The 23754-nt window shown below is 45.6% G+C and overlaps 1 protein-coding gene across 1 annotated transcript in view; it reads right to left on the bottom strand.

The window, feature by feature from the left end:
• Positions 1–23754, bottom strand: part of CRYBG1 (crystallin beta-gamma domain containing 1) — a 1049447-nt gene that overhangs the window by 634079 nt on the left and 391614 nt on the right. The window contains exon 3 of the mRNA XM_078648430.1: positions 17227–17365. Coding sequence (XP_078504556.1) covers positions 17227–17365 — 139 coding nt within the window. The remainder of the gene's footprint in view (positions 1–17226; positions 17366–23754) is intronic.

A 23754-nucleotide genomic window follows, 5' to 3' on the forward strand; every position in this document is an offset into this window, starting at 1 on the left:
CCTGCCCACATGACCAATGCACAGGTAAAGCCCGAGCACTGGGCCCTTCGTTCTGCCACTGTCATCTGTGTCTTGATCGATACCTCAGTGGCATCACCTGCCTGATCAACATATGATTTCGAGGTCTGAGTGAGCATGTGGCCTGTGATTCAAAGCACAGTGTGCATGCAGCAGGGGCTCTTTTCAAAGTTTACCCACTCCATATGTCTTTATCAATGCTTGCCAATGCATTACCAGCCCAACTTCACATGCCCCCTTCCATCAGTGAGCAAAATATGAGATTTACAATATATAATCTGAATAAGGCACCCCAAGACAGTCTCATAATTAAATAATTGTATTATTTTTATACATCGCGAACTCGACCCTAAGGTATCAGAGTGCTTTACACGAGCACCAGCTGCATTACAGATGGACACATTAATTTTTTCATAAATGGAGAGATTACGTAATTTGCCTCCCACCGAGACTAGAACCCGGTTACCAGCTTCAAAGTCAGCCGCTCCAGGCATTATGCCATATACTCTCCCTAATTAACCAGTTGAACGTGGTTTACAGGGGAGGAGCACCTATGTGTCGTAAAATGTACATATGCATCCTTTGGACAGATTCTGCTCCACTTGGGCCTCAAGCTTGTCTACAGGCGTGCTAGACGAGTCGGTGATCAATGGCATAAAACACTCCTCCACTCCACTTCTGCACTCCTAAGGATACTGTTTGCAAGGGTGAGAAAGGAGATCGGGTCAAAGGCACGAACATCTGTGCACCGGGGAGACATGTCTTCATGTGAAAGGGACTCAAAAATCTAGAAGCCTTCCCTATAAACAAATTGGGGAAGATTGAGAGTGTGCAAACAAAATATAAAAGACTACTAATGACACTCTAAACAAGTGTATGCTTTTGAGGGCAAGGTATCCGACTGAATTGAAAACAGTGTAAACTGTAAAGCAGACTTGGGTTCAAGAAGGGCAAAAAAAATAAAAGGATGGCAAAACAAACTAGGTGATATAGGACTTGATAAAAACTATTCATGATAATCTGGTATATAGATAGCACCTCCTCACTGCACCAGCCTCAACAATCCAGAAATATGTCTCATATGTCACTGGTACAGGGCTACGAATGATGCTAACATTTGATGGCACACATGGCTGAAATCGAGGGGACTCTACATCCGCGTCTCTGTATTTCTATCAGCTTCTCCTGTACAGGGTTTCCCTTGGTCCCCATCCGCACAAGTCTAAAATGCCCGCAACCCAGACTGTGGGTGAGCTTACGTTCACCAAGAAACCTTGCCTCCTTTTCTACCTTAGCACACTGCTCCATGCACCGTGGATCTCACAGGGGACTCTAAAATGTCAGCTATGCCTGGAAGGGCCTCTTAGGGCGAGGCAAATAAATTTTCCCCTCAAAGGCCTTCTGCGCCCCAACCCCCTTCCCAGTTTATTTTCTTGTGGACCCCATGGGAGACAGGACAGCTTCTGGAAGTGGCAGATCCTTTGCAGATTGCCAGGGTTGTGACCCCAAGGCCCCCTTTTCTTCTCCTTCCTGAGAACTGATGAGTCAGTCAGGTTGGTGAAGGAGAAGCATATAAAAGGTGGCATAGACATATATCATATGTTATCATATATTAACATATATATATATTGTACACATTGTCCATGTATAAATATTAACATATAAAATCACATGTATGCAGATGACACTCAAATATACCTCAAAATCAATTCACCTGACGATATCAAAACTCTTAACTCTGCACTTGTGAAGACTCAACATTGGCTAACACACAATCACCTTATGCTAAATACCCTCAAGACTAAATTCCTACTGATTGCCCCCAATAAACATCCTACCCCCATTCAAGACTTGCTCAATCAACTAATGGCCCTCAATTGCACTCCACATATAGTGGACTCCACTAGATCTTTATGCATAACGCTGGACAAACACCTGAGCATGAAAGACCACATCAATGCAACAACTAGAAGAGCCAATCCTCAACTCAATACTTTAAGGGAAATCAAACCGTTCTTGCCTCCCGATGATATGCAGTTAGCAGTCCAGTCCCTTGTTATCTCCCGCTTGGATTATGGAGTTGTGACCCTGGCTGGGCTTCCCAAAGCTAGTCTGGCCCCTTTAAAGGCTACCCTGAACTCTGCTGCCAGACTCATCACAGGTTCAAGAAAATGGGATCACATCAAGCCGGACCTAATTCAACTCAAGTGGCTCCCTCTAGAAGCTAGGATTCATCTCAAGATAGCCTGCCTGACACACAAAGTGCTACACTTCAACACTCCAGTCCACCTGGCAAAACAGCTGGAACTATCTAGTTTGAACTGAGCCCTAAGAAGTTTGAATAATCTACTGCTGAAGCCTCAAAAATTCAACAAAAAGATACCTTACAAACCTATCCTTCTCTTTTCTTGCTCCAAGAATATGGAACTCTCTTCCTCCCAAAATCAGAACTAACACTCCATCGCCACATTAAAAAAAGAAGTCAAAGGGTTGTTCCTGAGTAGCTACTTGCAATATCAGTCATGAAATCACCAAACAATCTGTACTTCCTGTTTTATTGCACTGTTTTGTAATGTCCTACAATGCTTATACTGCTGTGTACCTCCTGGTTAAATTGCTTGCTTTCATGTACAGTGCTCTGATAGCCTGATGGGTCATGTTCGCGCTATATAAAACCTCTCAAATAAAATTAATAAATAGACTGCCCATTCTTCGTCGTTTAGGTCATGAATCAAACAGGGAAGGGTACATGCAAATGAAAAGCAATAACTACTTCTTCCAGTTTGGTGAACTGAAGCTGAATAGGTGGTTCTGGTTTACGATATAAAATAGCCAAACGATTGCATGGGAAATACAGCTCACATGTCTGTAAATGCCTCAAGTGCCATTTTGAAAAACACGTCCTTAGCTGATGTTAATATTCTATAGGTATATCTATGTGTACCTTTGCAGTGCAAACATCGGCAGCAATCAATATTGTCACTATAGCAGTGAGAATGTTGCCAGGGTCGGATTAGTAAGTCACGCACTCGGGTAATGGCCGAGGGGCCGATATCCGAATTCCAGCTGGGGGCTACTTTTTTGGGCAGCCTGGGAAAAGGGCGTGATTTGGGCGGTCTTTGTTGCTCAGATGCCGCCAGCAGCCCACTGGGTGCCTGAGTGGCCTTTATGGAGGCAGATGGGCCTCCATTACCCCCCTTTTACCAATGAGCCAGAGGTGTCACTCCCTTTCTCTCGCTGGGCCGGCCCATTCATGTATGCAGATTGAGCGGGGGCCGGAGGCCTAACACAGAAGTGCCTTTACTTGTATTCATGAGTGGTTCACCAGTGTGAACTAATCTGTGCATTTTTAAGAAATCTAAGTGTAGTTAAGAAAACATTCCTCTTGAGCCGGATTTTACCCTGGCCAGTAGGGCCTGTAGAAAATTGTGCATCTATGAGCGGGAAATTATCAAGGGTGTGGGGGCTGAGTATTATGGCCGGGGGATCCATCTTAGTGCTGGAGACAGGGATGCTAGTTGTGATGGTGGCGATCTTTTCCAGGAAGTATTTGTTAAGGGAATCACACAGATTTTGGGTAGCCGCGGGTTTGGGGAGGATTCTTTCAGTATTGGATAGCTCGTTCACTATGGCAAAGATGTCTTTTGATTTGTTGTTCGATTTTTCAATTTTTTCCGAAAAGTAGGTGGCTTTAGCCGATATGATGGCTTTTTTATAGTCTGTACGGGCGGCCAAATACAGGAGTTTAGCATCCGGGGCGTAGGGTTTTCAGGAAAGGCACTCCATAAATGTGGGCCACTTTGTTTATGCATGCCCGGAACAATTTTTGATTACAATTCAACCCTGCATGTTACCTATTAGCCAGAATTATGGGTGCCAGAGGGCACGTTAGATGGGCGCTGTTAATGAGGTGCCTGTTACATGCGCCCTGTGCCATTCCTCCTTTGAAGAGGTTGTCGCAGCACTAAAGCGGAGCGGTCCGAGGGGGTGTTCATCTGTCCCTCATGAGTATCATCAACTGACAGAGGAGCTCATAATACCCTTTAAATTTCCAGACTACTTGGGTTATGTATACGGTAAAACAAAGTTCGGTGTAATACATGGGGTTATTGCATTTTCACTCCCAAATGAAATGAAGCGCCTGATGAAAGGGCTGCACCTCAACAGTGAAGAAAGTGAAGTGCAAATATGAAATTCCATCCAGAGGAAGGCGTAGAGCAGTTAGCATGAGAAAACTGGTACCATGACCACAGGTATCGGACTAATAACACTTCAGGGATACATCAGATTGCCCTGAGGATTGTGGAACGTGTTATTGGTATCTGGTCTATGGCCTGCAGGCAGTATGCGCACAGACAACGGCAAAAAACAAGTTGTCCGGCTGGGTATCATTGTACCTACTGACCACCCATGATTTGTTGCATGGTGTAAAGCTGTCTTGCACACCTCAGGCCTATGCATTTACCTGCTGCTACGTGGGCGACTGTGCCAGAAGTGTGGCTTCTCGCCTAACACACCATGGGAACGTGAATACTTTATTATGTGAGATTAATGAACCACCGGTGCTTCGAAAAACATTTCAGGTGAAATCTGCAAGCATCTGCTTTTCCCCGCCAGTGCTAAATCTTCTGCTCTCACCACTGTAAATTATGCTTGCCACACAAGCCCTTGCCTTTGCTTTAATCCACTACAAAACCTATGGATAGGATAGGCAGAGTAACAAAAGTAAGACATAACATATAAATGTAGGTGTAAATACATGACAAGGCAGGCAATATGTAATAACACATATTTCCCTCATGAAGACGGAAAAGGGGAAAACTCAGACACCCATACAGACACTCTCACATCCATACAGGCACACACTCACAGACACACGGACTCAGAGACCCACTCTGACAGTCACACATGCACTCACAAACTCACTCAGACTCACTCACCCACTCGCAGATCTACCCAGACTCACGCACCCATTCACAGACCTACTCAGAGACTCAAGCTCCCACTCATAGAAATACTAAGACTCTCATGCACCCACTCACAGACCTACTTAAACACTCACACACCCACTGACAGACCCACAGAGACACCCACACATCTACTCACAGACTCACAAAGACACTCATGACCCCACCCACATACCCACTCAGAGGTTACAGTTAGGAAATACAATTTTAAAAATCCTTAGAAATTCACTGGAAAAAACAAAGGTAACAGGGACATTATAGTTAGGATATATAATTAAAAAACCTTAGAAATGCACTGAAAAAAACAAAGGTTACAGGGACATTATAGTTAGGCTCAGATTTCACTCATACAAAACCAGTGAAGTTAAGCAGTTATAGTTACCTGAGCTGACTATTGAATGAATGAAATTATATTTGTATAGCGCGTAACTACCCTGAGGCCTCGTAGCGCTTAAGGACCGCACAGAGAAAGCACATCAATTTAGGGCACATTGCTAAACAGGTGATGTTTTAAGAAGCTTGCGAAAGGCCAGTATGTTTGGTTCACCGGGCAGAGTGAAGGGGAGAGAGTTCCACAGGTTCGAGGCATTCAGGGAGAAAGAGCGCACACCCCACTTAGAACGACGGACTTTCCTGGACGTGGCGAGGAAAGCTGAGCTGGAACGAAGATTTCTAGAGGGTTGATAAGGGGTAACCAGGGAATGTAAAATGGCTGGATCCGATATCCACATGGCTCTGTGAGCCAGGCACATGGCCTTGAACTGAATCCTGGCCCAGATAGGGAGCCAGTGCAGAGCCCTCAGAGCGGATTTTGAAGATTGTCTCAGGGGAATTTAGAGCAGTAGACGCGCCGCGCAGTTCAAGATTACTTGAAGTTTTTGCATGGTTGCCTGCAGCGCATTCTCGTAGTCAAGGCGGGAGAGTATGAGAGCTTGCACCATAATCCTTCTCGCCTTGAAGGGAAGCAGGGGAAGAACCTTTCTTAACATCCTCAGCAGACCAAAGCAAGCAGCGGCAAGCTTGACAGCTTGAAAGCCAAAGCAGAGAGAGCTGTCAAGCCACATGCCGAGGTTCTTAATCTGCTGCTTTGGAGCAGGCATTGGGCTGAGGCAAGTTGGCCATAGATAAGCCGACAGGGGAGATGGCGGTTTTCCCAGAAACATCAGCTCAGTCTTGCCGCCGTTTAGTTTGAGATGAGACAGATTCATCCATTCGGCTACTGCTTTCAGACAACTTCCTAGAGAGCAGGATGAACCCTCTGGATGGTTCAGTGACACCACCAGTTGGGTATCATCTGCATACGTTATAATCTGCATACTGAATGGAAGGACCACCTCTGCTAAAGGCGCCATATAGGTGTTAAAAAGTGTGGGGCTCAGGGAAGAGCCCTGAGGAACCCCACAGCTGAGCGGCCAATGGTTGGAAGAGGCGGTGCCCTCGAAGACCTGAAAGAACCAGTCTTTGAGGAAGGACTGTAGCCAGGAGCATGTCGAATGGGTCACTCCCAGACTTCTTTTTTTTTTTTTTTTGAAGACCTTTATTATCACTTCACTTCAATACAAGCATGGGCCTACAACCATCCCGGCCGGCCGCTAAGCAAGTCGTAAGGTAAGCAGAGCAATATAAAAGAAACAGCGGTCGATAAGCCGGGGCAGGTAAATATCCAGGATATGACTCGCATTTGAGCGTACAGCGCAATACACAGGATTTAAGAAGGTCAATTTTACAATGAAGAAAATAAAACTGAAAAAACAGCAGAAGAAGTGCCAGACAGTCACACATGATCCCACAATAACAACATGAAACAGAACCCCGGAATGAGTGCGAATACATTTAAGGACACGGGGGCAAGGCATACGAGTCAGGATTAAAGTAAACAACACCTACACGTCATGGCAAATCAGAACCCCAACCCTTAAAAAACAAAACAGATTGTAGGAAACATGAAGACGACGACACCCAGAAAAAGAGGAAGCAAAGGGCCATAGAGACAAAGAAAGGACAAAGGAAACAACCCGCTTCCCCCCTACCCCCCACCCTGCACCCCTGCAGAAGGCTACGGCCTACCCCCCCAGCAGCGTGCCTATCGCCCTAAAAGAGACCCGAAATATAGAAGAAAGAGGAAGAAAAAAGGAAGGAAAAAATACGGAGAAGGGCCATCGAGCAGACCACCCGGCCCCCCCCTCCCCTATCGCGCACAGTATACACCAGAAACAAAGTCAGGAGAGCCACAGTAATCAAGAATCATACAGTCAATCGGTAACATCCCCGTGGAGTGTCCCTCCAAAACACCGTCAGCCAACAATGTGTCCCATCATATCCCAGACGATATCATCCCTGGCCTCCTCTATCAATAGTACCCACATACGGCCATTCATCAATCGGCATACAGTACAGTGTGGCTGGTCCAACCGAACCGGGCGGTCCGAGAGGCGCCAATACTCCATGGGACCGTAGCCCCCAACTCCCAGTCAAGTACGCATGGCGGAATTCCGCGTGTGGCAGCACCGATGCCGGAAACATCCCCCAGGCAGAACACAGTCTCACCGGCCAGGAGGAAAAGGACACACAATCCGACAATTGTTGAAGCGCCGCCGGGGCGACCCAAACTATGGATCGTTGTCGTTTCTTCCGCCGCCGTACATATGAAGACCCCGACGAGTCACTCCCAAACACAACAGAGCAATCCAGAGCGATGGAACGGACCGGGTCCATCGGCGTCTCCACAAACATAGGCGCAGCTGGAACGTTCAACACTGACGCAAAGGCGGGCACATCGGCGCTTCCTTGTGATTCATCCCCACCCACGTGAAGCGGCGGGACGACAATGGCGGCCATCCTCCGTCCCAGTTCCCGGGCGTCCCGGATCACGGTCTCATGCAGAGTTGTTAATGCAGCCAAAACATCTCTGAACGTGGGCTCTCTCTCGAGTCGCCAGACACCAGGACTTCCACGCGGAACGGTTTCTCTGCCCGGGTGAGGTGTGCGCACGAGGGTGCTCCCCGCCATCTTAGCTACTCCGGCCTCGTCCCTCACCACCTCACCGCGGGACCGGGTCTCACATCAGGGATGAACAGAAGTCACAACGGGAATCTCAAAGGCCAAGGCAGGTTTCTCAGCGGAATCTCACAGGCCAGAGCGGTTTCTCAGCGGAGAGTCACCAAAAGGCTAAAAACTCCGCCGCACCCTGGGGGCAGCACGCTGACTCCGGGCAAAGGCAGTGGTGGGCCCGGGTACAACACCGGAATGGGGGGCCAATAATCATGTACCTCCCTCGACCCAGCGGCATCAAACTCCCCACACGGTTCTCCGCCAGTCGGGCTGGGTCGGCACTATTGCCATCGGCAATCAGGTCTACAGTTTCCTCCGGCCAAGACCTCACCACCACCAGAGGCCGCTGTTGTTGCACTCGCGGCCGGCCACTCTCCGCACTCGATACCCCGGACCTGGCTCTGCGAAGGCCTCAAAACTGTCGGGGACACTCCAACGGGTCCGCAGCAAGCAGAAGCCTCAGGAGCAAGAGGTAAGTGAAAGCGACTCTTCGCCTACATGTAGATGCCGTTGCAGCTCAGGATAAGTGCCAGGATGTATGCGGCACTGAGATCGAGAAGAATAATGGCTGCTGAGCCGCCCTGATCCAAAAGCGTCCGTGCCTCTTCGGTTACTGCCAGAAGGGCCGTCTTTGTCCCTAATCGAGGGCGAAAGCCTGTTTGTGAGACATGTAGCAAGTTGTTGGACTCTAGATACTGTCCTAGTACGGAATTTATGTGTCTCTCAATCAGCTTGCTTAACCAGGGGAGGAGAGAAATGGGACGAAAATTGGCCAAGTTAGAAGGATCCAGACTAGGTTTTTTGAGGAGGGCCCTTACCTGTGACCATTTCCAGGCATGGGGAACCGTGCTCAAGGAGATAGAGGCATTTAAAATATCCAAGATTACTGGGCATATAGCATCAGCAACTAAGGAAAGGTGTTGCGGGGGGGGGGGGGCGGGTCTAAAGGAGAGCCAGAGGTCACTTTGGAAAAAAGTGTTTTTAGGGAAACCTCATCTAGTAAAGTGAACTCTGCTAGAGAGCATAGTAGGTTGGGAGGAGAACTCCTGGTGTTGGACTCGATAGAGTCGCTCTCAGAGGGAGAAAAGGATTGGCCAATCAGGTGGATTTTTGGTGGAAATATTCTGCTAGATAGTTACATCGAGCAGGAGCATCCTCTGGGTTGTGTTTTTTTGAGGTATGGTAACCAGGGATTTGGCAATGCGAAAGATCTCTTTAGGAGAGTCTGCGGCTGCACTGATCTTCTCCTCATAGAAGGAGGACTGGGCCATTTTAATTTCTGACTTGTATTTCCTAATTGCCTTTCTATAGGCTGTTTTCCTCTCTTCTATTGGGATTAATCTCCAGCTCCTTACTAATTTCCTACAGGATTGTTTGAGCTCCCTTAGTTTGGCAGAGAACCAGGGTGCGGTTTTTGGAGTGGATTTTTTTATGGAGAAATCTTTGGGGAGCTAGTGTGTCCAAAGAGCTTTGAATCCAGAGGTTGAAGTTGTTATTTGCTCTCTCTGGATCGGAGCTAGTGGACGGTGTGGTATTCTCCAGGAGATTAGACCATTGACTAGCAGAAAGATTTGACCATTTCCTTTCTTGTATCCTAGTGGCGCTCTCAGAAGGGATGATAGCGACAGTTTCCCAGGTTAAAGGAATCAATGAATGGTCGGTCCAAGGGAGGGGAATGGGAGTATCAACCAAAAGATTTGGTGTATTGCTAAGCACAGGATCCAGAAGATGACCTTTTATATGTGTGGGTGCGAAGCCTTTCTGAATAATTTGAAGTGCTGATAAGCTAGATAGAAGCTCTTTGGCCATGTTATCGGAGAGGTCATCCAGATGGCTATTAAGATCCCCCAGAATCATGTAGTTAGCTGGGGAAAGAGCTAGGTTAGCAACAAGAGTCGTGAGCGCACTGAGAAATTGTCCTACGGGTCCTGGGGGGCGGTAGAGCAGTAAGCCAGAGAAAGTGCTAGTAGGTGAAAATTCTAAGGAAAAGTTCATATTTTGACAGTCTGGCAGCCCTTCAATAGAAAGCCGGCAGCAGAAATTATCTCTGAAAATTATCGCTAGCCCTCCCCCTCTACCGTTTTTGCTATCCGCTCTTTGTATCCGGTAACCAGATGGCAGAGTTTAAGTGACAGCTGGGTCTGCTTCATCCTGTTTCCAGGTCTCAGTGAGAACTAATACATCAGGTTTAAGGCCTTCTATTAAGAGAGCAAGTTCAACTGAGTGTTTAGGGAGGGAGCGACAGTTTAATAAGTAAAATTTTAAGGGAAGGCCGCAAAAAGGTACCTTCTCACTGTCTTGATGAAACTTGAAATTACAATGGGAGCAGTCGGAGGGGCTATTGGCAATATCTAGTGAGTGTCGGCAGTTGATGCCAGTGACTCCTATCATGCCACGCAATGTCTGGGCACTGTAAGTAAGAATACCATTCGAAAAACCGCCAGGGTTCGTGACCCCTGGTCCCGGTCGGGTGCAGACGGGCTTTCCTCTGGCGCGCCAGCTGCGCGCATCCCCTGCGCGTAGGGACTGGCATGCTGCCTAAGTACTGCCCACCTATCACGCTGATCTCCTGTCTCCGCCCCCAACCGGAAGTAAGGAGACCGCCAACACCCTCCACAACAATCAGGTAAAACCTGCGGTGGACCGGGGTGCGGCGGAAGTGCAGGAGCGCTACCAGTGAGAGCAGGTAAATGCCTAGCAGAGTGTTTTAAAAGCGGCGAAAAATACAAAGTAAACAAGATTTTAAAACGAAGTTACAGGTGCGCCCACAGACGTGGCTTCTGCTGCGCGCATCCTCTGTACTGCGGGCCTGGTGAGCTGCCTAAGTACTGCCCACCTATCACACTGACCTCCTGTCTCTGCCCCCAACCGCAAGTAAGGAGACCGCCAATACCCTCCACAACAATCAGGTAAAACCTGCGGTGGACCGGGGTGCGGCGGAAGTGCAGGAGCGATACCAGTGAGAGCAGGTAAAATGGCTAGCAGAGTTTTTAAAAGCGGCGAAAAATACAAAGTAAACAAGATTTTAAAACAAAGTTACAGGTGCGTTTACAGACGTGGCTTCTGCTGCGCGCATCCTATTACTTACATCCCCCACAAAGCACGGCTTATGACCTCACATAATACATCATACATGACATGGCCTGTAACATCACTGATGACATTCCAAATGACATCACTGATGACATCATCCAAGTACCACTCACTCACACCCCCATACAACCTCTCATACACCCACTCACACACCCACTCACATACCCATTCACAAAACCATAAAAAGTACTCACATATATGAAAAATATTTAAACTTTACAGAAACACACATTCACTGGATGATGTCATCATTGATGTTATTTGAGATTTCATCAGTGATGTCACTGACCATGTCATGAGTGATGTAATATGTGACATCATCAGCAGTGCATTGCAGGCGTGCAAGTTATAGTTAGCTCAACTAACTATAACCGGCAAATTTCTCTGGTTTTATATGAGTCAAATGTCCAACTAACTATAACATTCCTGAAACCTATGGTTTTTTAGTGAATTTCAAAGATTTTTTAAATGCTAATTCCTAGCTATAACGTCTGTAAAACCTATGTTTTTTTCAGTGAATTTGGAAGGTTTTTTAAATGTTAATTTCATACTTTAATATTTATAAAACCTACATTTTTTCTATTTTTGTTGTAATATTTTGGAATTCTATTATCCCTTTTTTTAATTTAAAAATGATGTAATGTTGTATATCTTTTTTGAGAAAACTGCAGTCCTATACCAGTAGTTTATCAAGCTCCATCACCACGCGAATCCTATCTGCCATATTGCTAAACTCGTAAATGATGCGCATTTCGTATCCGACGAGTTCGTGGTACTGCGTCCCGTGTAACATCATATACGTATTAGGTTGCGCCAGCTGCTACTTTGGTATCCGACGGGTACACAGTACTAAGCCACGCGTTACGTCATGTACGTATGGGGTCGCGCGGGTTGGTGTATGGGACGAGGGCACGCTGCCAAGCCCTGTGTTACGTCATAGACGTATGGTGGCGTGCCGGGTACGCCATTCCCTCATTTTGTTTTTATGTCTCAAAACTATATCTAAATAACTTTAAAGTGTATATGAGAGCAAGCGATAATCTAAAATATTTTAAACATTTATATATTTCTAACTATAATAATCTTATATTATGTTAAATATATTTTCTCAAAATCGCATCGGGTGTGGCCTCCTTGCGCGCTTGATGCACGATTGCCATGTGACCTTAAAGAAAAGCATTAGATTAGTTCATAACATTTCCCATTGTAACAGATGTAGGACCCCACCCATTCGTAATTCTCTCTACAGCGTTTGATGAGACACACCCCTTCTGCTTAGAGAGCTTTTTTGAAAAGTTTTTTTGCTGCATACACATATCATATACTGCACACAACATGCAAAGATCATCTTGATCAATATTAATGGTCTATACATTAGCCTTCCAAGTGTGATGGCAATGCATCTGAAACGTTACATCAAAAAACAAATGTGTGTTACACGATGCCCCTGGTGTGTGTGTGTGTGCGCATTTTTATGCTGCCTTTCGGCTGGGTATTGGTGGCTCGAAGGGGTACCACCAGCCACGGGCAGAATGCACATCCTAGATCACATGTGACAAACAGTAAAGAGTAATGTGTAGATTTGTGTTGCAGTATGCTCTGTTGTCAGGCATTACCAATATAGTTGTGTGCCATATGTGAGACTTTCAGATTCAAGTATGACATGCATTGCTCGACTGTAATGAGCGTTATCACTATGTATGACATAGCCTCACTGCTGATCCTCCCTCCATCTGAGCACATTCACATGAGTGCGCTTCACGATAGCAACACTTTCAATAATACCGCACACCATTGACATGCGTGTCTGCGCATATCCACAACCTTGACAACAACATGTGGTGATGTCCATTCAATGCTTTCGAACTGCATCTCATTAGCGATAGTTGCCCCCCTCCCGGTACATGCTATATTAATGTAAATTGCGCATTCTGCGATGTCAAAACTGCAACACAAACACACATAAGTACACTTACTGGCCAGGCAGGAATTGAACAACGCCCAGGTCCCCCGAATAATTATTCACAACCCTACGCTGGCCTAGCGTACGCAAGCCCAGCCCACTTTGCATATGTATAAATAGGATAACGACGACGTAACATGTCCCATTTCTTCCACATTGCCTCAGGTGATATAGCCACATCCTCCTCGCATATCACAATGCGCAATAAAAAAAAAGGTATCCATCCTGGCAATCAACACTCGATATGAATTGTGAACCCTACTGGCCGTCGTGTTTGGAAAAGGGATCCATGAGGTGTACACCATCCTGGAAATCAACACTGCATATGAATTGTGAACACTGCTGCCCGTCGTGTTTGGACACACAACAATGACAGCAGGTGAGCAGTGGGGCCTGGGTGCACAGGGGCTGCAAATTGAGCGCAGTGCTGCGGCAGGGGTGGGGTGCATCAACCTGGGTGCGCAGGTGCGAACAAGCGATGTTGCCATGCGTAATGATGTGATCTCTGACCTCATTCAGTCACATCTCTGTCTCATATTAAGGACCTGCTGGACCGTACTGTAGGCCTGAGGCAGCGGGCACTGCTGCCCTACAGAGACGTGGCGTTGGCTTTTGGAACACTGTAGTGAGCTAATTACTAAGTGTACATGAACACAGGCTTGCGCCACTGCATTACACATGCACATTATGCTTCTAGCATGCGCTCTGTTCCTTTGTATATAAACATTGGCATAACATTTTATTTTTTAACCTTGTCTATTCTCGTGCACTCTAACTCCTCTTTGAACCACGATTACAACTAACAGTTGGTAGATCATACTTCAAGAAGGAAGGATGCACTCAACTGCTGTTCTCCATTAAGCTTGAAATAAACCTTCATTTCCCTCAAGATGTTTCCAGCATTATATTATTTCTCCCTTTTCATACACTGAGTTGCTTGCGCCAAAATGGGCGGAGCGGGTGCTCACCCCGTGACAATGCCCTGGGCATTCTGACAACTTCCATCGTGGTATCAAGACACCGTCCCTGACCAGAGACCTGCTGTGCCACCCTGTGGGAGGCACCCCTGAGTCGGAGCTTGCACCGGCACGTCGTTGGACACACCGATGGTGGCAGGTGAGCAGTGAAGCCTCGGTGCGCAGGAGCTGCAATAGAGCACAGTGCGGTGGAAGGGGCTGGGGTGCAGGAGCCTGGATGCATAGCTGCAGGCAAGCAATGTTGCCATAGATAATAATGTAATCTCTGGCCTCATTCATATCTGTTTCATTTTAAGGACTTGCTGGACCGCACTGTTTCCCGCGGACCCCAGCGTCCTAGACACACGGGTGACGGGAGGTAAACAGTGAGGACTGGGTGCAGTAGGCCGACGCTCTGTCTCCTCCTCCTTCTGTTCTTTTGATTATCCCTCCCCTTCTCCCTTCAACCCACTCCCTCTCTGTCTCATTCTCACTATCTTCCTTTCATTCTGATTTCCTTTCTTTTTCTCTTGGACATGGCACACATACTTATGTTTCTTTTTTGTCTTGCAGGTTTTCTACGCTGCTTTTGGAGGAGTCCCACCCACTTATTTCATGTTATACTGTTGTTTGTTCGAATAAAGTTGCGTTTCCATTTATTTGTTTTGTTTCAATAAAGGTTATTTTTTTTTACCAATAAATAAGTGAGAATATGGGTCTTCTTTTTCTGACAACACTTGTCTGTAGTTTATTGCGAAAATCGTCTGTTTATAGGAGGTTATGAGGGAAAACATTTGTAATTTTGCGGTGCACCTACCAAATATAAACCAACAGACTATTACATAAATGAAGCCTGCGTAATTCTACAACTGCAAGGGTTCTATTAGTTTATCACTTTATAACACCATGACTACTGCCTGTGTGATTACAGAACCAATAAGGCACTGCCTAGGGCCACCGAGGCTTCAGGGACTGGCGAGGCCCACCCTGCATATTTAAGTAAAGCCCCGGAGGGTGTCGATCTTCTGACTTGAGTTGGCCTCGAAGCCCCCCAAACAATTAGTAAACAATACCCGGGGACGTGGTGATCCCCTAGGCTGCGAAACATCTCTGTGGCCTCCCGCGCCTAATTTACATGTGAAATTAAGGTCCCCAGTGCTGCAGAGACAGCACCCACCAGGGGGCTCATTTAAATGAACCGGTGAGACCCCGCTTCATTTTTTCTTCTCCATTTTTCCCATCTGGATCCACTCTAATAAAGTGATATGAGGTTTTCCTCCTCTCGCTTCAACGAGGCAAACAAGGATTGGCTATCACAGGGTGGAAGCCATGCACCCTGTAATAGCAAACATAAATGTCCCTCAGATGCACACCCTGGGATATTGTATGAGCTGCGCCGGGGAGGTGGTGTTCCCTAGGACCATGATGCATTAGTTACTGTCCAACTACAGAATTAGTATAAATGCATACTAACACTACTTGCACATGTGTAGTGCAGCGACCAGTGTGTAGTGAAGAGGCAGAGGAAGCCCAAAATCTAAAAATATAAATCCTACCAGAAGCGGATGACATAGTTCAATGAGACGACGACCCTGGGATGAGTAAAAACAGCTTCACGAAGAAAACAGGTCTTCAGCACAACGCAAGCAAACTCGAAATATTGGTGAGTGCTGCCTTCTTTTTACCTTCTCCCGCTCGTCGCCAAATTTATGTAGTGAAAAGGCAGACAGCAGTGGATCCGATAAGTAGATTTATTGCAGGATAACAAGACACCTTAAACACCCACCAACAGGAGCAGACAGCAAGGCAACCGTATTCTCCAGCACAGTGAACAAACTCCCCAGGGTTCTCCTCATGACAGCCCTACATTCTAACATTACATACTTACATTCTACTAGCATTACATACTAACATTTTACTATGACTTACATTAGAATACTACACAGAGCACATGACTTTAAAGCAATGAGCTCATGGTTTCATCCATGAGTCTTTAGACCGGTAGGGGTGAGTAGTTTGCTTCCCACCTCCTGTATTGTATAAATGCAAACTAACACTACTTCCACAGGTATGCTACACCGCCCAGAGCACATCACTTTACAGCAATGGGCTCATGATTTAGGCTCATGGTTTAATCCAGAGTCTTCAGACCAGTACGGGTGAGTAGTTCGCTTCCCACTCCCTGTATAATATAAACGCATACTAACACTACTTACACAGTTATACTACAGCGGTCAGTATGCTATAGCGCCCAGAGCCTGTCACTTTACAGCAATCGGCTCTGTTTGATCCCCGAGTCTTCACATCGGTAGGCGTGAGTACTTCACTTCCGGTATAGTATGAACGCATGTTAGCGGTCAGTAGATCGCTTCCCCCTCCCTGTATGGTATAAACGCCTCCTAACACTACTTGCACACGAATTCTACAAAGACCAAGGCACGTCACTTTACACCAATGAGCTCACGGTTTAGGGTCTCGGTTTCATACCAGAGTTTAGCAGCATCTCAGCTCAGCACCATGTCACTCTGAGCATATATATATATATATATATATATATATATATATATATATATATATATATATACCTAAATCAACTAAAAAAGCTGTTTGAAACACAATTCTATCAATAATTAAGAGCAAGGTAATTCAGTTCATAAATTAAATGGAAGGGTATTCTAGAGAGCATTTGTTTTGAAATAGCAATTTCTACTTTAGAGCCCCCTAAATAATGTTGTCTCCCATTGAATGGTCTGCATGAAGTTTGAAAGGATTCTGGGCTGAAAGCAGGAAGCATCTGTAAATAAACAAATCAATTTCCTTTAGAAGTTACAACTCAGCCAAATTTGCAGGGTTGGTATCATCAACTGTGCGCTGTATACAAACACACACAAATATGTGACATTGTTTTAGCATTAACAAAACTTAGCTTAAGTAGATGTTGGGAATAGTTGGTCTATCTAATTGCAGTGACAGTGTATTCAACACAAGCCTTAAAAGACTAGAAATCCTGCAGTTAAAGTAGCAACCCAAAATGTGAACAATCAGTGCCTTCTGCTGTCTCTATTTCTTGCCATTGTATTGAGGTCAGATAATATTTAAAGAAACTTTTCTTCAAAGACAATAACATTGTATGAAATATGCAGTGACAATGCAAAATAAAGTGATTTTTAACTTCTACCTTTTCAAATTGAGCTTGCGAGTTACTCAAAATGCTGTCGGCCTCCAAGTTAAAAAGAAATATCTGAGATTCGTCCTCCAGGTCAGGGAACAAAACCATGTCCTTTAATGAGTGGTCTTCATCTGATATTTCAAAAGATCTGCAAGAACAAAAAAGAAGGAATGTTTTGTCAATCTGTGTCACAAACCAAAGTCCTACATTTATGTTTTCATACTCATGATCCTAACTGCCCCCCTTCGCCCACTTTATGATTAGAATCCCGTTGTTGCTGGTATTGACTTGATTTTTTTTATTGTTGATGGGCCCTGTGAATGAAAGAGTAGACAAACTATGGAATAAACATTTAGGGAATGGTGAAGGAAAGCTGAAGAACATTAATGGGGCCACATTGATGCCAATACATGAGAACAAACTGCTCAATTAACAAGTTCTGCTTTCCAAAACCAATGCTCTTTCCTGTGCCATTGGGAATGCCACCAAAAATAGTGACTTCCCTTACAAAATTAAGTACATTTGGGATACATGCTAAACCATCATGACACCACCAATCAATTGTACATAATTTGAAGAGGACGCTGTTCTTTCAGATTATTGCACTTTTTCTTACATGCTGTTGAGCTGTTTGAAGAAAATATATTTGTGTGGCAGGCTGTTTTGGCAGTGAAGATGATATTGCTACAAGTTTGAAAAAGTAATAAGTAACTGAATATTCAAACCTGGTTGCCTGAAATATTTTCAGTCTCAGCACTGGAAATTCAAATATAAGAAGGTTATTTGTTTTGCATGTTTTGGCAGTACATGGTATGGCTCTTTCAAAGTGTGTGCTGATGAAATGTTAAAATGCACCATGAGGCCTAAGAAAGATCCATTGATGTTTATCTTTCCCTTCAACGTCTGGCACATTATAAAAAATACTTTGCCAGTTTATCGATTAGTATAGTATACATTTATTTTAATTAAGCAAACTTGTTTTATGTATTTAGTACCTGTGTATCTTTGGATCCTGCATCTTGTTGCTTGTGAAATCTGATGGCTTGTGGGATGCTAATAAAATTCTGATATGCAAAAAGAAAGATTACTGTGTGTTCTTTAAATGAGTGAACTGTCTAAAGTTCTTAGGGCCCGATTAACAAAACTGTTGAGGTCTCAAAACACAGACTTTGCAACAGCAAAACAGGGTGTCAAACAACAACAAAAAAACAACTTTGCGATACAAAAAAAGAAACTTGGTCTTCTCCTACCTCACAGCAAAGCACAGGTTACTTAAAAAAAAATTATGCAGAGACAGGGGTCTGCTGTCCCTTGCAGGCCTCCATCCTTACATTCACAGGGAATCTCGCCCGGACTGCTGCCTTATAAATATTAATAAGGTAGGAGATTTTGCGACTCCCTGTGCATGCGCTTGCGTTGTGCGATGCAACTATTTAGTACATCAGTTGCATCACAAAATGAAGGTGGGGTCAGTGTACAAAAAACTTTGAGTTCTTTTGATTTCTTTGCAACCTCACTTTACTAAATCAAGCCTTCAATCCCAACTAATTTAGATGAACCCATCTCTAAATGCAGTTCTATATTTTGTATTTTTAAGCTAATTTTGAGCTTCTGTAGAAGAATTTGATCAGCTCTTAAAATTTGAGATATATGCATACAGTGCAATGTTCCAGAGTAGAAACGCAAGACTCATGTTCGCGAGATTTGTGCGGTTATTGGAAAAATGTTTTGTATCTGTGTTACCACACATTTCCACGATTAACCCAATATTTTTACTGAAGCATTATTTCTGCCCAATTACTAGATCTGAAAAAGCTGCTAATAATGAAAATAGCACCAGATTTTACCAAAAACTATTGGCAAAGGGTTTATATAATCTGCATCATGAATTTAACGCCTAGCATCATTACGGATTAGAGGGGGGGGGGGGGGGGTGAGAGTGACACACTGAACGCTTGAGCCAATTTTGAGCCAGATGCCTGGCTCGGACTCAGCCCGAGGCCCTCTTGACCACTAGAGCCCACATCGAGCCAATCGTTCATGTGGTTACTGCCTGTCCCTCAAGCTGTCACTAAGAAATAAAGACACAGCTTTGTTTACAAGCCTTTGATGTAAAACTGACAAGAAAGAAACAGATACGTAGCTGGTGGCCGAACTGCACAGTGTAAAGCAAAAAAATCCTGACTTCCCCGCCTGACGAAATTGTAAGATCCTAGGTAAATCTTTATTTTTCACTAAGACTCCTTTTTTTCATTTTCACATTTGACAGAGACTTCAAATATTTGCCTTCTGGGTGTGCGCTGTACAGCTTTTTTTTTGTTTTATGTCCTACAATGTTGCTTCATCTGTCATAAAAATCAACACCACCTTTGCAGGGTACACATGACAGCTCACTTGCCTTTTAGTTCACTAATAGCATTGTCAACAGACGGTCAGGGGAAGGAATGCTTTTCAGTTAATGTATAAAATCTGTCATTTGTAATAAATGCTTCTCAATGCAGGGATATAATCGGAATTACTGAAACACATCAGCATGTTAAATAATACACCTTTTAAAAAAAATGTGAAGCAACTTCATCATACTATACATAATTTGTTGCATGACTTACATGGCAATTATTTCCAAGGTTATATTTTCAAGGTTCGGCTCGTGCACGGGCTCTGAGCCGAGCCGAGCCAACATCCTGGCTCGGCTCTCAATGTTCACTGGTTGGCTAGCCCCGCTCTATTACAAACAATACTATACCTGATGTAAAGTGCAAATCTATCATGTACATGCCGGTAGCGGCTGCTACTGAACAGGGGTGGAGTGGCGGGCGAACGGGGGCAGGTAGGGGTGGCAAATAAAAATAAATTTTACACGTATACCACCAATCGCCGCCACTTCTTCCTACGTCCTCCTTCCGCAGGAAGCACACAGCCTCCCAGAATCCTGTGACCAATTACAACGCTGCCTTAGCAGGGCTGTGATTGGTCTGACCGCCTGCGGTTCGGCACTCAGACAGGGGATGGCAGGCAGTACATGTTCTGCACGCAGGCTGGAATACCGCCTGCATGGAGAACATGCATAGTGCGAATGACACTTTGGCCAGCCCGAGACGGCCGGCCAAACCATCATGCGCACTTTAGGTGCTGCCACCCAGGGCTCGAGTCGGGTTACCACACGGGTGGAGGGCGACCCCCCACTTATTTTACCGGGTGGACGCTGTCCCCCCTGCGATCTCCCAAGTACAGGGCTGGCTGTCACGCCTCTCTGCTCTGGGGACAGCCAGCTGGGAAGTGCGTTGTCGGCGGTCTAATAGGAGCATTATCTCAAGCTAAAAGGTACCTGTGTGAAAGGCAAGCTGCTTGGTCTTCTTCGGATTGGTGGTTAAATGATATGGAAATAAGCTGTCTGCTGTCCATTTGCCCCATAACCTCAATTTCCCTAGACCCATTGACTCTATTTGGATATCTCGCTCTGTCTCGCCAGCGGAAAATGTACATTCGGGTTGTGGCTGTGGCTGTGGAGCTAATGCTGAGCAAAGCTCCTGCGCGGAGTAAGCGAATTCCCAGAGAGGTGCACCATTCTCACCGCTCAAAGCAATGTCGCCTCTCTCTCCTGCAGCCATTCATCACAAAGGTGAGTCCGCCTTCGACCTCCTGAGTGATGTCACTTCCGGTGACACCACCTAACTTGGAGCGACCCCCACTTCTTTTTTTTAGGACTTGTGCCCTGATGCCACCACTCCTCCCCCTGTGACGCAGGGAGCCAAGCCCCGCGCCCTGGCTTCAGCTGAATACAGAAAAACAACTGATAATAACGAATGTTATCATTTTATTTTTTGTATTCAGCTTGCAGTTCAAGCAGTGGGGCGGCAATCCTCCGCCTTAGCGGAGGAGCCGCTGTAATGCACTTGCTGCGGAAACTGCAAAACAAGAAGTACGTGCAGTACAGCATTTGCAGCATTAACACTCCAAGCTCTGGCAGTAAAGTCTAACAGCCAGATTCATGAAGGCGAAATCGGCTCGCAAAGGGCGAGATTCGGAGAATCTGGCCCTTTGCGAGCGCTATTTTTGCATTTGGGATTCATCATCCCAAATGCAAAAATCACAATTTTAGAAATCGCTAAATTGCGAATAATTGCATTTAAGGAATCTCAATTTGAGATTCCTTAAATGCAATTCATGAACCATTTAAAAATTGCTAATTCGCAATCTGGGGCCGCTATTTACCGCGAAGTCTAACTACGTGGTAAATAGCGAAAACTTAGAAAAATGCACTTCAGTGCATTTTTCTAAGTTGTATGTTACACACACACATGTCCTTTGGACATGTCTGTGCGCAACACCAGTGTACCTTACCATTTCAGGGGTGCTAATAAGGAAGCAGTAGAAATCGCAAAAAATATTGCGATTTCTACATGCATCCCGTTTTGCGAGTCTTTAATAGCGATTCCTTAAAAATCGCTATTAAGGACTCGCAAAACGGGACTTTGATGAATCTGGGGGTAAATTCAGGAGTAAAACGACCCTCCCTGACTGTGGTAAACATGTTCTCATATTCGGAAATTATTATGGAATTAGCTTTCAACTGTAAATGAGAGCTTTTGTGTTGTTGGAACAAATTTGCTACATGTAAAGTAAACTGCCCTGAAAGCCCTTCGGGCTTGTTTTTTTCTCTTCCATTCCAATGAAAGGACGTAAACATTCCTACAGGTGGCAAGCATCGCTGAAGGTGTTCTGACACGATCACCTCAGCCTTAACAATAAATCATGTGCCGAGATCCCATCCTGCCACATCCCTTGGTGCCCCTGCTGCCTCGGGCCTCATTTTTTACATTCCACAAAGGTGTGAACACAAGTTAAAAAACCGCAAAACATCAAAAATCCAGCATAATATTTACAGATGGCGCGGACATACACATGGGTACATTATTCTGACAGTCAAAGCCAGATCTCAGCCCAACGCGCAGTAGTGCTGATCCAGGGAAATAGCGTCATCAGTAAGAGGGGGGAAGCCATGCACAAAAACAAGCACTGGCATAGCCAATAGGTCTCGCCTTTGGGTCTTTATAAGTGTTCAGCCAGTGCTCTCGGCTTTGCCAATGTTTTAAAGCTATGTTATAGAGCATTGTCGCTGCTGAGCAGCATGTTGAAAAGGTATAATAAAAAAGTATTAGAAGTATTATTGTTAGCTTGTATATAACCAAGAAGAAATTATGTACAACAGGATGACCCAATTAAACAAGCATTGGCATAGCCAATAGGTCTCGCTTTTGGGACCTTCTGAGTATTTAGTTATGCAGCACAATATTTTTGGTGCAACAACATTAACTGTTGCGTGGCTAAACACTTATAAGGTCCCAAAAGCGAGACCTACTGGCTATGCTAATGCTTGTTATTTTTTGTTCTTGGGGGAAACCGGGCTAGTGCCAGGAGGGTCTAGGGTGAGTGACAGTGAGGTGAGGAGTGAATGCCAGGAGGGACAAGGGTGCCTGTCAGGTCATGGGGGTGAAGGGTGAGTGCCAGGGAGATGAAGGTTGAGTGCCATGGAGGTGAGACGTAAGAGTCAGGAGGGTCAAGGAGGGGAAGGGTGGGGAAGGGTCAGGGAGGGGAAGGGTGAGTGCTGAGAAGGGGAAGCATGAGTGCCAGGGGTGAGGGGTAGCTGCCAGGCCAGTGGGATGAAGGGCTATTGCTACGGAGGTGAAGGTTGAGTGCCAGGTCAGGGGGATGAAGGGTGAGTGCCAGGGAGATGAAGGTTGAGTGCCATGGAGGTGAGACGTAAGAGTCAGGAGGGTCAAGGGTGAGTGCCAGGGAGGGGAAGGGTGAGTGCAAGGGGTGAAGGGTAGCTGCCAGGCTAGGGGGATGAAGGACTAGTGCTATGGAGGTGAAGGGTGAGTGCCAAGGGGAGTGGGGGGGTGTAGTGAATGCCAGGAGGGACCTGGTGAATGTCAGGGAGGTTAAGGATATGTGCCAGGGAAGGTAACTATGAGTACCAGGAGGGTCGAGGGTGGGTGTCACGGAGGTGACAGTTGAGTGTCACAGGGAGTCAATGCTGAATGCCAGAGAGGGAGAAGGGTGAGTGCCAGGTGCGAGGAGTGACTGCCAGGCCTGAGGGGTGAAGGGTGAGTGCCAGGGAGGTGAGAGGCGAGTGACAGACTGCAAACAGTAGTGAGCTGGGGTCTAGAAGGAGGTGCGGAGATCATCACCCTGTGTGTGCCAGGCTGGGACGCACCTGTGCCAGGTCAGACTTGGATGGATGCAATAACCTCTGAAAGACGGGTGCCAGGTCACTCGTAACCTTAGTACAGGAGTGGGGTGCGCAGGAGAGAGTAACATCTTCAAACAAGAAACTATTCAAAATCCATAAAACTCCACTTTATGGTCTTGCAACCTTATGCGGAAAATAATTAGCAAATGAATGGGCTTCCGTAGCGGACTTGCAGCTTGTTACAGCAACTTATTGAGATAAAGTTTGCATTGCAAATAAGTCAAAGCTAAAATAATTTTAATTAGTAACGGTAAGATTCGCAATGACCTAGAGATAAGTTAAAA

Source organism: Lissotriton helveticus, chromosome 6, assembly GCF_964261635.1.
Source record: "Lissotriton helveticus chromosome 6, aLisHel1.1, whole genome shotgun sequence".
NCBI lineage: Eukaryota > Metazoa > Chordata > Amphibia > Caudata > Salamandridae > Lissotriton > Lissotriton helveticus.